This window comes from Ptychodera flava, unplaced genomic scaffold (assembly GCF_041260155.1).
Source record: "Ptychodera flava strain L36383 unplaced genomic scaffold, AS_Pfla_20210202 Scaffold_43__1_contigs__length_1316584_pilon, whole genome shotgun sequence".
In the NCBI taxonomy this organism is placed as follows: Eukaryota; Metazoa; Hemichordata; class Enteropneusta; family Ptychoderidae; genus Ptychodera; species Ptychodera flava.
This window is the reverse complement of record NW_027248365.1, coordinates 1,123,738-1,138,360: the sequence shown is the minus strand read 5'-3', so window position 1 is coordinate 1,138,360 and position 14,623 is coordinate 1,123,738. Positions and strand designations below refer to the sequence as shown.

General features: G+C 39.0%; 1 protein-coding gene and 1 long non-coding RNA gene across 2 annotated transcripts; both read right to left on the bottom strand.

The window, feature by feature from the left end:
* Positions 1 to 3,515: 3,515 nt before the first annotated feature.
* LOC139128086 (organic cation transporter protein-like) lies at positions 3,516 to 7,079 on the bottom strand. The gene is made up of 4 exons (XM_070693942.1): positions 7,047 to 7,079; positions 5,777 to 5,889; positions 5,065 to 5,274; positions 3,516 to 3,760 (listed from the first exon to the last, which is right to left on the bottom strand). The coding sequence occupies exons 1-4, from the start codon at positions 7,077 to 7,079 to the stop codon at positions 3,664 to 3,666; spliced, it is 453 nt and encodes a 150-aa protein (XP_070550043.1). The 3' UTR covers positions 3,516 to 3,663.
* A 1,250-nt stretch (positions 7,080 to 8,329) lies between these two features.
* On the bottom strand, positions 8,330 to 14,179 carry LOC139128096 (uncharacterized). The gene is made up of 4 exons (XR_011551182.1): positions 11,760 to 14,179; positions 9,894 to 10,048; positions 9,075 to 9,248; positions 8,330 to 8,468 (listed from the first exon to the last, which is right to left on the bottom strand). It is a non-coding gene; the product is annotated as an uncharacterized lncRNA (long non-coding RNA).
* Between the last annotated feature and the right edge of the window lie 444 nt (positions 14,180 to 14,623).

The following is a 14,623-nucleotide window of genomic DNA, read 5'->3' as shown; positions in this document are numbered from 1 at the left end:
AATCTCATGCTATAACCTGTATCCAACAATAGCTTTGTTTAATTTGGAAGGGTACCATGACAGTGTTTTCACTAGGATATCTGACTGGGCAGAATTTGAAGAGTTCAAGGAAGAGAACTCGCCGGAGGCTGAGGGGGAAAGTGTGAGAGGGGAGTGTCCCCTATCTTGTGTGGAAAATATTGAGAAATTGATGTGGTGTGCAATCTGAGAGGTGTTTTTAATGTTTTTATTCACTAAGTAAAACTGTTAGGACACCCCACTTGGGAGCGGGTGTATCCCCTCTCGCATCGAAAATTTTGAGAAACTGATGTGTGCAATGGTGCAATCTCAGAGGTGTTTAAATTATTTCGAACCAAAATTGAGTAACCCCCCTTTCTTTCTCTCCATATTTTGTGCAACACCCTTGTAGCTTTCAATTTTAGTAGACCCCTTAGATTCATCCGACCCTAGGGTGTAAATAATGACGGCTCTCTTATTGGCTTAGGGCTGTATTCGTGTGCGACTACCTTCTGTTTGGCTAAAGGAGTCGTTGACTTCTTCTTCTTAAGAAAAAATACTCTACAGATGTGTTTTTTCCATACATTCTTTTTAAATTTTATTCAAGAGACCCTGAATATTTATTTCATATCAATCAAAGACAGTTTCGTTTCGAGTTGTCATTTAAAGTCCCAATATCCTTTCAAATGCACCCAAACATTGATATTTTCAAATCCCCTTTGTCAAGTCTCCCGCCCCAAACTCCAGAGATGTTTTTTTTTTGTATTTAAGTTGTTTTATTGGTAACATTTTCTTTAGTAACAGTAACTTAAATCAAAATGAAGTACAGTGCTTAGTTATCTACAATTTTATGTAAAATTAAATCCATTTGCTGCAATGTCTCTCTAATTTGTCTTTTTTCAGAGCTATTTCTTACTCTAGATGGTAGTTGAATTTCACTTGCAACATAAAAGCTGCAAAGTGTGGTTTACTCTGTTTCATTTTCATGGCATAGATGTGTCTTTTGGCTAACAGTAGCAAGTGATTATGATGTCAGAGTAACCTTCAACACCAAAGAGCACTTCATTTAAGTTATGTCTAGTGAACAAACTGAGAGATTCCTCGAAAAATGTGTGAAACTCGTTCCAGAAGGTCTCAGTGAATTTACAGGTGTAGAAAAGATGATCTAGTGTCTCGTTGCTGTTTTGGCAGAATGAAGAGGGTGAAGAGATGTTTGTGAATGCAACCTATTTTCTACCATTTCAAAACATTAAAGTGAAGTCCAAAAAGAATACTATAGAAAGTAGAACGAAGAATTCAATGCATTGTTTCTAATAAGTATGACAAAAGATGTTGAACTTTTCAACTACTATACAAACAATTGATTTGTTTAATAGTCGGGAGCTGTGACATTATGTAAGGTTACATTCTTTTTAACCAAAAGCTACTCAGCTTTCGATTTTACTCACGGTCACTCTAACTTACAAAACGGTTGAGCAGCTATGTAAATGGAAACTCTAATGAATGGTTGACTACAATATAGAGCATTACGTCTGTCTTGAATACGTCGTTGCCAGAGATTACGTATAGCATATTAATTGAGGTAGTGGGCGTCTCGAAAATGAAAGACTAAATCGTTTACTCAAACTTTCCTTAAACAAACTTTCAACCACACTCTTTCAAAATCAGGAATCAAAATCCGCGTCACTGTACAAAGTTTGTTCCTAGAGAAACAAATTACTGACATCTACCGATATCAGTCATTCAAAATGGCCGCCATTCTCATGTTTTCTTTATATGGGAAAATAAAAATTCTCGATTTCACAAAACTAACCCAGTGCAAATTGTATTTACTCCATAAGCTTTAAAATGAGCCCTATAAGTGGTAGGCCAAAATAATATTGTAAAAGTTGGAGATATCTGTGCCGAGACGCACCTCAACGGGCACTGTACGCTCATAGACGATTTTCATATTCTTTTTGTTATCCTTCGGTCTCAACGATGAATACTTGATAAATTGGCCGTGCTTGGCGTCGAATCTTCAAAATTTAGAACATGCTTTTCTAATACGTTGATCGAAATGTACCATCACATTGACTCGCGCGGTAGAGAAACTCCGGCGAAAGAGACTTTACCCACTATTTCTAATAATCAACATTTAAAGTCTTCCACTGAAGCACGTGTTGAGTGTAAACTCGATGTTTTTAACCCACAACTGCTGACAAAATACATAACACAATCCGGTCCGAAGTTCGTCATCAACCTATTGATGCTTAGACCCAATTCCCAAGAAGATTTTTAAGAACCCTGTTGTTGTAAATGCATATCTTACTGAGATTTTCACCGAATATTTGCAGTCTGGTTTTGTATACCTGATGTATTTAAGTTAGCCGTTGTTAAACCAATTCTTAAAAAACCATCTCTGAACCAGGAAATTCTCAAAAATGTTCGACCTGTTTCAAATTTGTCGTTTTTATCGAAGATTAGAACGTGTTATGAACCAATGCAATCTATATACTAACCACAAGCCAAGCACAGCAGTGAAACTGCTCGTAAAAGTTACGATATTTTGCTTGCCCTCGATGATGAGTGTGATGTATTCTTGGTTTACTTGACCTTTCTGCTGTATTTGATACTTTCAACCATACTATTCTATTACATCGTTTAAGAGACCACTTTGGTCTTTCTGGTTATGCACTTCAGTGGTTTGGGTCATATCTTTCAAATGGAAGTCAATGTGTTCTTATAAATTCCACTCAATAATCATTTCATCCACTTGATACCTGGGTACCTCAGGGATCAGTGTTAGGTTCAATTCTTTTCAAGGTTTATACTTCTCCATTCGGAAAATGAATGGCCAGTCATGGATGTCTTTATAGTTTTTATGCTGATGATTCAACATTGTATGTCTTTCAACAGGGACATTGCCATTAGAATGATTTCAAATCTTGAAAATTGCATTTCAGATGTAAGATCTGGATGTCTACCAATTTTCTCACTTTAAACGATGATAATGGAATATGCAATTTCCTCCTAGTATAATCCGTTAGATAGAAATATTACAGAAATTGGTGTATGGGATGCTAAAATTCCTGTTAGCTATCAGGCTTAGCCTGGGCGCCATCCTTGACTCTCATCTCACTCTGAGAACTCATTTATCAGAGATCTGCCGTACAGCAACCTTTCATCTACGATGCATTGCGCGTATTCGTAAATATTTATCAAGATCTACCGCAGAACAACTTGTCCATGCTTTCTGTAACTCTCTGTTGTACGGACTTCCGAATAATCAGTGAATAATTCAATTATTCAGATTCAACGTGTTCTAAACGTGGCTGCAAGAATTGTAACTCTTTCAAAAATTACTCTTCATATCACTCCAGTTCTGTACCAGTTGCCGGGTTACACAGCGATTTGTTTTTAATATGTTAGTCCTGACTTTAAGTGTATTCACGGGTTTGCTCCGAGTTATCTTTCAAATATGATCTCATTCTTATGTTCAAAGTCCAGCTGATAAGTGTAGACTTTGTCACATGCGATCGCGCACAAAGAAATAGTTTGTTCAGAGCAGCGGCTCCCGTACTCTGGAAAAAGTCAGGCCAGTGTTTCGGATCCCTCTGAACTGAACGGACCGTTTGAAGAATCCGACAAGCACAGCTTATCCATACGAAAATCAGAGACAGGCTATCACACATCACAGCTCATGACAGATTCACAGAGCGTGTGGCCTGCCTTTCCGGATACCACAGCAATGTCGCCCCTTCCCTTCGCCTTTCTTCGTGTTCTGTTGGCAGAAAAGATATAAACGTATGCTGTATATGCATTTAAATCGATATGCATGACAAATCGTACCGCAGGAAAAGCTGATCGGAACGCAGGACAATATTGTTATGCTTATATTTTCAGAACTGTGTACAATTTTTTATTACTTTGGCTAAGAGTACCAACAGCAGGCTTATTTACACGCTGTAACATCACTGAAATTTTGTTCCAGACAAGAACAATGATTAGTACCGTTTAAGGTAGTATGCGCCTCGAAAGTCAGAGACTTAAATTTTTGCTTAAACTTTCCTCAAACAACTTCTCCCATTTTATTTTCAAAAATCAAGGATAAAATCGGGGTCACTTCGCAAATGTTGATGCTAGAGAAACAAATAACCCGAGATTTAGCGATATTTCAAAATGGCCGCCATCCCTGTGTTAAGTCTATGGAGAGAAAATAAAATTTGGATTTTCGAAAACCTAAGACGGTGAAAATCTTTGCTTACATTAAGAGCTTTAAAATGAGCCCACACAAGTGGTAGATCAGAAAAGAATTGTAAACGTTTGAGAGTCCGAATATCTGTCCCCGAGGCGCATTCTACCTTAAACAAATCTGATTGATTCCACAGTGCTGTACAGACTGTTCTAGCTCCATACCATCGACGATACACTGTCGCCAGTACAAAGTATGAAACAGTGAAACCCATTACGAAAATTAATGACAACATCAACTCATAGTCTGAACACATTTACAGGTATATTACCATAGACGATTGCCTTATGTCAGGATATTGCCATGCGAGAGGTCGTTGAGATACATCACTTGAAATTCTTAGGTTTCTTCATCAAGTATTAACTGTTTTCATTATTTCAATATCATTCCAACATATCTTGCGTCAAATCTTCGAAAAAGCCTCGTAAAAGGGAATTAACTTCTCTGTGCATTCGCCTCCAATACGGTTTGTACCCAAATCATTTATAATTTCGCTCTTGTTGTTTTAATTAACATTTTTACTAGTGTTGATGACCACCCGTGCATTAAAGGGAATCAGTCGTGGAACTGCGCGTGTGCGACTTTCTTGTTACAAACATGTATTTCATACATGATATCTAGATGCAAATTGTACGATATTCATTGTTAACAAACATGTTTCAACTTTCATCAATCGCTAACGTACCCTTAATACAGTGTTTACATCGATCGCCGGGGTCCCCGGCAACCTTTGAGCAGAGTTCCGACGACTGCTTCTCTTTAACCTCCGTGTGAGAGAAACTACCTTCGTCGCAGATACAGGCAAACGATATAATCAAAACCAACACACTCACTTGTGGAGCATTTCAAACTCTTCAATCGTCGCTGGTACGGGACGGTTTTTCGTTTCTGGCACCAATAACACCAAAGCACCTGATGATGCTGTCAAGGATCCCATGATGACGTACGGAAGAGGCTGCCATACATCGGACAACAATCGCAAGAAGGGCATAATAATTGACGATACACGACTTGCCAGAATACAAACGCTTACACCACTGTTACTGAAACGCAAATGATGAAATAGACATTTCAGGTCTATAACCCGATTCAGATGAAGTTTTGCGTACCACACGTCGCTTGTTAGTTCCTTCCTTCGAGTCTGGCCAAGAACTATTGATCAAAACAGTGTCCTAACGAGAATAAATGAATGATAGACTTCGGTTGTTTAAAGCTCCGTTAGCCGTAACTTACGACTAACATCCTGTGTATGTTTCTGTTTATAAAATGCAAAGTCTTTGTCGTTCTGCCAACAGCATATCGAAATGCTTGGTGTTAAACTCGTCGTTACAATCTGCAAACGTGAAAATGCCCAATGTCATTGTTGCAAAGACAGATTAGGAATTGTAGATTCCAAGACAATGGTACAATTTACGGTACTTGTAAGGACCAATGGGTACCAATGAAACTTACATCTCCAGCTTTGTCTAATTGAGAAAAGAAGCAACATATCATGTCGTAGCCCATATGTGTGTGTGTGTTTCAGCAATATAATCAAAGACTTACCCGACAACTGTTGGGAAGAGTTCGGCCACTTGTACGAAACCAGACCAGAAGGCAGCCGCAGCGCCAACTTTAGCTATCAGACTAGTCAAATGCAGTGCCAAGGTACTGAAAACCTGTGAAATACAACAGCCATAAAAATTTTGTTATTCGAAAGTCCTACATAATTTTAGCTGTCGAATATTTTCACCTGTATAGATTACAGGTAGGAGCATTTCAATTGACTCTCGAAACTCAAAACTACCTAGAAGCGAAACAACATTGAACTTCCCATGTCAATTGACAAATTTTAGGACGTGAGTTTGCGACATAAGTTGCACTCGGAAGTGTTACTGCCATATCAGACAAAATCTATTCAAATGAAAATTAAGTGTTATTGTATCCTCTGTAAATTTGATGCTCAATAATTAAGCAACATTCAAAGCCAAATCGAGCTGCACTCACCGTTCTTTGGAAACGGACTGAGGATACAAAACACCCCGCCGATGAGACAGAAAACTGCGATCGGCCTAGGGCGCCCCCAGCGGTTTATAGTGTACGACGAAATGAATATAGCCATTACTTCTACAAACCCAGACAGGAAGAAATTGACATATCTGTTGCCGGCAAGTGACGTCGAAAACACCGATAATCCAAAATAAGGCAAAACAACTGAAAACCTGAATGAAATATAAATAAGTACCGCATATTGACTACTTTGCTTTTATTAAAATAATCGTATATTTTCTTCAATTGTTTAAAGTGTATATTAGGAAAATCTATGATCATGCAATGGTTGTCATGATAACTAGAGTATACATATTCATACAAGACTGTTACGGCTATGAAAAAATAGACAAAGCCGGCTAACTTTTTGAGAAGATATATTCAAACTGTGGCTGAAAAGGAAGGAAGTCCAGGAGTAGCAATATAGCAATATCTCTCAAAATATGACATTGGCTTACGGCATCAACGGACAGAAATGAATCTGTATGTTGTTTGAATAAAACTACCGACGCCTTGCTTGCAAGTGGATGGCAAGAAGATGACAATAGAATGTTTGCAACAAATTATCAAAGCACAGATCTTCGCGGGTAAGCATGTGCAATGTGAAGAGCAAGCATAAAAGGGATTTCATATTGGTAGGCAGAATAATCTAAAATTGGCTATCGATGTGCATTTACAGGGAGGGTGGTCACCCTGTCTGCGGCTGTGCACGACTCCGTTTGTCATGTTCAACAACATATCCCGATATCCCTTGTGCATATTCAACATTTCAGAGTGGCGGTTGTACCGACACTGGTGACCGCGGCCGAAGCAGATCCATATAAACGAAGGGACGCAACAGCTGATTTGGTGAAACTCTTGCGGTGATTGGACAGCCACAAAACTAGTAAGCTATGAACATGTATCAAATGCTGACTTTGCTTCATAGTTGTTTGACATTCATCGCGAATTCTTTGAAGAGGCAATGTTTGTCACCGGGAAAGTTGCGCAGCCGCAGACGATATGACCCTGCCCTTAACATTTTACGGAAACCATTGCCATCAGGCATAAGCGCATGGTTGTCTTACGCCTTTTAAACAGTATTTTTGTCTTGAATTGATTGTTCGTCTCTGTATTTATGTATTTAAGCATGCAGCCCCATTATAGTTTACGAAAGAGCTGGACCTCCTGGAATTATGTAAATTTATAAAATTGTTAAATATTTCAAATCCTCGTTCCGTCTCCCGAAATCGTTAAATATCAATAACTCACCAGTTACACAGAATGATTAGTGTGGTTTGTCGAAGTTTTGGCGTTTTGAACAAATCCGTGAAATTGTGGGAATTACTGCGTGACTTGGAACTTGTCTCCGGTTTTTGCGTCTTTATCTTTTGAGGACGGTCACCCTAAGTTGATATAGAAAGATAAAAACCCAGCAAGTACTCAGTGTTGTTCAAAGTAGCATTGAATGACAGTCTCGACGACTTTTTAGACGTATATCAATTGTAAGATTTCGTTAATAAGTTCTGAAGATGCAATGGTATGCAGACTACAGTCTCTGGGATCATATCACGATAGTGTTTTTAGTTTTTTTCTTACGTCAGTCTCTCTCTTTCTCCCTCCCTCTCTCTCTCTCTCTCTCTCTCTCTCTCTCTCTCCTCTCTTCTCTCTCTCTCTCTCTCTCTCTCTCTCTCTCTCTCTCTCTCTCTCTCGTTGATTTATCAAAAGCACGCGAGACACATGATAAATGAGCAAGTCCTGCGTAATGATGATGGGTATATATTCGAGGTCATATCTCGAAAAGCATCCAAACACACAAGGTTAAAATCGATCACTAGAAAGGGCAGAAAGAGGGAGAGGTAGTGAAAAAGCCCTTGTACGACGGACATTGAGGTCCTCAACTTTCCATAACACTACAATAGTACACAAATATTCGGCCAGCAACTTCACCATATGGAGCATGGGCCTTGAACACAGCAGCCTGATCTCGAGAGCTCTTGACGAATACGCCAATACCTATCTCTCTGTAATGAGTCAACACGTGTATTTCATATCCAGTGGCGAACGATATAAATACTATTTTCCTCTTACGTATGATGATAACCTGGTATACGCAAAATAGGAACTTGGAAGTGTCTTTTGATTGGTCCGCACCGCCTCTCGTATGATGATATCAGCCTCGTTCACGTGCCCGAGTGAAAGCAACCATCTTGGTGATTCTGGAATGAGTCTGCAATATATAAAATACGAAAACTACTTCAATTTCAGTGTACAATTAACAGAGTCAATTGTATTTGCCAAGAGTTGTGTCCTGTTTAGAATGTTTATTAGAACAGCATCTGATCGAAAACTTGTGACGGTGTCATGAACAGGGGAAGGGACCAATTTTACTTTTTCCTCACCTAAGTTTGAGCTTTGCATTCTGATAAGTTTGAAATCTGTTTCAAAAGCAACTAATGATTACATACAAAAGAAACAGAAATGTAAGCGATACACTTATAAATGCCAAACTTTGCAAAAGCAAAATAGCTCGAACTGGCACAAATTCAACGAAGCTGCACCACAGACATTCTAGCTTCCCGACTTGAAGAACAAACTTGACTGGATCAACATGGCACACACACAATCATACGATTCACTCATCAGAAATGAATTTTAAGCGACTGGTGAATAAAACTCTGTTTTCAAAACGTAGTGTTAAAAGCATTTGAATATCATGTAGACCCCCGCACGAGGCAAACGCTATTTAAGGTCGCGAGAAGCATTCGGATTGTGGTATGGAGATAACAAACGGCTACGGTCCCCCTCAGAAAAGAACCGGCCGACAGACTCGCACCTGAATACAAAGACGAATAGCAGCGCCAACTGAGGTATTCCCACAACAATTTGTAGCAGCCTCCAGTGCCTCAGTAAATAGGCAACGAGAGCAAAGATCATGTGACCCACAGGAAACATCAACGCCAGCATATTTCCATGATTGCTCGCTTCGAAGGTCCGGTCCATTCGATAACTGTGTGTTAATTGTGAGAAGGTGAACTGAGTCTTCAAAAGTTGCAATTTCAACCAAAAACATCAACTATCTGCTTCATCTTCTGTTAATTATATGTTGATTAATATTAATTCATGTAAACGCTTGGAACTTGTGCAACACTGCATCACGTGGTTAATTTCCAAAATGTGTGTGTTCGCTTACACACAGTATATTACATGTCATGAACATCATTTGAAGATGTAACTACAAGGACCATGACTTGTTGTCAATAGGAAAAATGCATTGGTCTAAAATTGTTCACTAGATGAATATTTGGCGATCAAACCACTTCTCCGATCTTTCTTCAGGAGAAGAAAATAAATTGGTATGTAGCATGATATGTTGCCCGCCTGTAAGTTCTTCCACCTACTGCGTTTTCCTGGTCGATCAATGATTTGGTCTTATTTAGCAACCGTCGCATTAAAATTATTACTTGGTTCACGGACTTGATTTGTCGAAGGAAATAAAAATTACAAAAATGAACGGAAATGTGATGTATTTGCACCAAAGACTTGATAAATGGAAATAGTTCATGGAATGTACTTTCATACAAATTAGCCACAAAAGCCATGCTTTTACAAAAATATCGGCCTAGTCAGCGTTTAGATTCTATACGTAGCATACCGTATGTAAACGATGCCACCAGTATACCTGGGTATGAGCAGCCAACGATGAACTGACAGAAAATGAACATGGAGAGATGTGGCGATGCCGCAGACAGGAAGCAAAAGATGCTTTGGATAAGCAAAGCCGAGGAAATCGCCCGCAGTCTTCCATACCTAGAAAGTAGACGGAATCATGTTGCATTTTGGAACATTTCCTGTTGGCTAAAATGGAGAGACGCTGAGGTTTAATGTCAATGCGACTAAAATCTCTACAGAAAGAAACGTTCCTGATAGATAAATTCATATGAACAAAATCAACACGTGCAACAACCGTCAACATAGGTCACCACTATTTCAAATGAACAGAACTTATTGTAGGAACTACCATCCAAGAACAGGGGTTCTTATGTACGACGATCAGTAATGAAGATATGAGTTACCGTTTATCTATACGGCTTCTATGAATGAACAGTTTCTATTACAAGTACCTGCAATCACTAAGCAGATATACATTCGGAGGCGCTTTAAACAAAGTAATTTGTATGCCGTCCGCGTGTGCTGGTAGGTTTTCAGAGAAAATTAAGAAAACAAACACAATGTTAACACTATTACAAATAACAGTATTATTTTTCCAAAGGAAACAAATTAAATTGAGCTGATGTTAATACACTTGTGTTTTTGTCTGTGTTTGTTTTTTTTCTCCTGGCTGGCCAGTAGGTTTTCCAAAAAATCAAGGACGGCAAACAAAGAATTTTCTTTAAATGGCCTTACTATAATTAAAGTGGACATCGCTTTAAACACCTAATTACCTGTCATGAGGGCTATAGCGCCCCTTATTACGCCAAGGGGCCCAGCGTTACGTCATGGGATTATTTGTATTTGTAACACGCCACATGCTCATTCGGTGTTGCGATTCGCCAGAATACGTCACGTGACGAGAAAATCGATATGTCTAGTCCCCACTTAATCGACAAAAGTGACGTCAGAGGGTATTTTTGAAACACTATTACCCTAGGGAAATAGTTTTTACCAAATTTGGAAAAGTGCCTCGTAACGTGACCGTAGTCTTTCTGCAACTTTCAAACAATGACGGGTGACTAGAACATGATGTGCGCCCTGGATGAGCGACGAGCCTCTCTCTAAAACTGATAGATTTTCCATTCCAACAGCCTAGGAACTTGAGCAGCTCATCGACGAAAAAGATTCAAGTGCAACCAAGGATGTTGTTAGGTATGCTTAGAATATTTTGGAAGAAAGTGGCACCATACTGTTAACGCTGTGGAAATATCGCCAAGTGAACTTGTCACAATGGATTGTTGCAGTGCAAAATATCAAAACACATTAAAAACTATAACATAATACAACATGAGCGTGTGGTGCGTTATAAACACCTATAATCTGGTCTTTATTCGGGCCATAGTGCCCGTCTATTACCCCTCGTGGCCGTGTGCTACCAGAAACACATCGTTATACCCCTCGGCCTAGGGCCCCGGGAATAGCGATGTGTTTCTGGTAACACACGGTCCTTCGGGCAATAAACGGGCGCTATAGCCCTTATGACCAAGTAATAGGTGTTTACTATACATAAGTGTCGAGAAAGCTTTTATCAATGAACATAGGCGATCACATTAATTTATCATGACTGAACAGACGATATAACCCTGAATAGGGCATCTGATGCAAAAAGACAGCTATGCGCGGTTGTAATAATGGACCATTGTGACTACGTGAAAGTGTATGATTCATAAAAATAGACAACATAAAACGACCAACACTGCGGAAAAACTGTTAATACATGACTCAGGAGTTCGATTTGCTGTCATCGATAAAAATGAGAGGATTTTCCAGAAAGGCCACGCTTCTAATAATGGTGGATTTAAGTCACCTATCCGAAATTGTTCCGCAGATGCCGGACCCGACAGTCATTCCAGCGTAGACTGCAGACAGGGCTAGTTCCCTTAGCCATTTTCTGTCACACATAAGGTTCCACTAAAAAGAAAAACAGTATCATGGTGTATGTACTATATACTTGCATATGATGCAGTCTATCTGTTTATTACTCCCCTTAGTGGAGCTGATTTTGCCTGGGGACGAGGATGCAAAGCAATTCCTTGGCAATGAACGGAACGCTAACGATACCTGTTACTTATCCGTAATTACTCTGACCACAACATTGCGATGACATTGACTTTGCAGTTAGTGACTAGCTGACATAAAGTTCAAGCCATGTTTCAGAATGCCATGCCCTAGTCTTGATATTATCAACGTCACCGAAAATTTATCCACTGTGGTGCAGCCATTTTAGAGATTGTCTGGTCAATCCCGACGGCTGTTTTGAGATATTTATGACGTACTAACAGGGAGGCAGATATCGGTACGACAGTATCAATGTGCAGCTCGGAAGGTTACTTGTCACTATTCACAGCAACTTAAGGAGTCTATTGTATATAATTCAATGATAACGGTATACTGAGATTCAGGGAACCAATTGGATCACAGCTTCCGAGATCCTGCACATTAGCCTTTATCTAACGAGTCATCGCTTCATTATTCAAGTAGACCTTGTTTCATTGTCAATACGTATAGTGCGTTACATGGCCCGGCTGACCCTGAGTCGATCATTGACATAAGGGTGGACCTTTTGATTTCTGGGAGGGGGCTAGAAGATTTTCGAAATGAAAAGTGTTGCTAGCCATTTAGTAAACAAGACGTCGACTGTCTGCCCAGTATGCATGGAAAAATAATTCAAGTCTGTAAAAAACTGTTTTTGATGTACCCTGAGACAGCAGAGTGCGTCTTCAGCGGTAATTATGGCCAAGCTTTCATAGATTGGTGAATTAATCTGTTGCATAGAATATATGGATGAATGAGCAGAAACCTGAGTATGCATGAAAGTGTACTAGTATTCTGAATAATTGCAAGTTGTTTACAAATGAATTACTGCTAGCATTTTTTTAATTTCTTAACTATGAAAGGCTAATGTACTCCAGGAAAAGGTAGAAGGAGGATTTGTTACATTTTTTCTTTAAAAAGTTCCGTTTGACAATTTGCTATAATGTTTTATAAAACGCCATTTTTTGGAATGCTTGGTTTCTGAAAACCACAGTGCAAACTTCAAGCAATCAGAGCAATGTTTCTGCAGAACATTTTTTGATATTCTGGAAAGCTAACACAGCTTATTTTGTCACAACTTACAAGTTGAAGTTTTGAATGTGAACATCTGTAGGAACAAGCAAAGTGAATTTGAAAGAACTACATAAACAGTTCTCAGGAAGATTTTATGACTATGAATTAACGATAAAGACAAGAGGTTATAGGACATGCAGATAAAAAGAAGCAACATTTTTCATGATTTGTAAATATTAAATAATCAAGGAGTACTGTGTACGTGCAAAAATATACATATTTTTTACATGATTAAATAATTAAATGCAAAAAGCAAGAAACCGTAACGTTTCCTGATGTTTCGGTATTTTTGTTCAGTGTCACTAAAGTTTGTTGTTTTACTATCCATCTTGACAAACAAGAATTACAGCCATTATATGTATACAATGCATTGTTGTTGTGCACAATTAAATTTTAGTCTAGAGTGACATCCATTTGTACACAATATTTATTCACTTTACATGTATACTTGTTATGTTCACATGCTGAATACTGGGTATTTCAATAAACTCTAGAGAGTAGAACAAGAAATAGTAGTTGATACACTGAACATTCTTATCCTAAAAAAATCAAAAATAGTTATAACAATTCTTATTTTACAAACACTGTAATTTGCAACGACTATGATAGAATACTTTTGTTTTTGTTGAACATGAAATGCTTTGAATTCCGCTACTGGGAAACAAAAATTATTTCAAGACAACGTTTAGAAAAAATGGTACGCTCTGGAATAAAACGGACGCGATGCGTTCTACAGACTCAGTGCGTCCAAGAGATCACGTGCGTACGAACAAACCCACATGAATACAAACGCGTACAGAAATAAACGTACGTCTGTGCGCGTTTTCCTCACGTGGGTTTGTTTGTACCGTGGTCCATTCGAATTCCGGATTTGACGTATTTCGACCTGGGTAGGTGACAAAAAATAGTTGCCAAACCCATTTCACCCAGCTCCCCTCCCGAAATCAAATGGTCCACCCCTAAGTAAAAATACTATATGCACGCACAGGAGGCGAATGTATCGTTTCTACTTGCCCTATTCTGCTTCCAGGCAAAACGGTTAAAGCACAATGAGTCTCCATTGACCCACGCAATGTACAAGAGCCATCTTACAACAACGCAATTTTTAAAATTCCAGTCTATAGTTGAGACTTAAACACAGCAATACTTAGCAATGTTACAATATCATACGTGTTACCTCATGATCAGTGACTGTGGTGCATTGGTGTTGTGATCGGTCGTAACCCCATTTTGCGCATATTCGCCCTTCTACGTTCGTGCTATACGACAATGTGCTGTTATCTGCACCTCCGGTACACACGCGATTGTGCAACACCTTTGGCAAAGCTTGTTCAAAGCTCAGACGAAGCTTCATGCCCAAGCTTCAATCACCAATTTGCGTACCAAGATTATTTGAAGATTTGTGATTTGAACCTTCAACCAAGGTTTGCCTATTTGCTGAAGCTTTGATGAACCAACCTTCGGAAAGCTTTACTGCCGAGCTTTGTTGAATCTTTGACCTCCTGACCTTTGTCGAAGCTTCAACATTCCAACCTCTTTCTAAGCTTCCTCTTTCTGACCTTT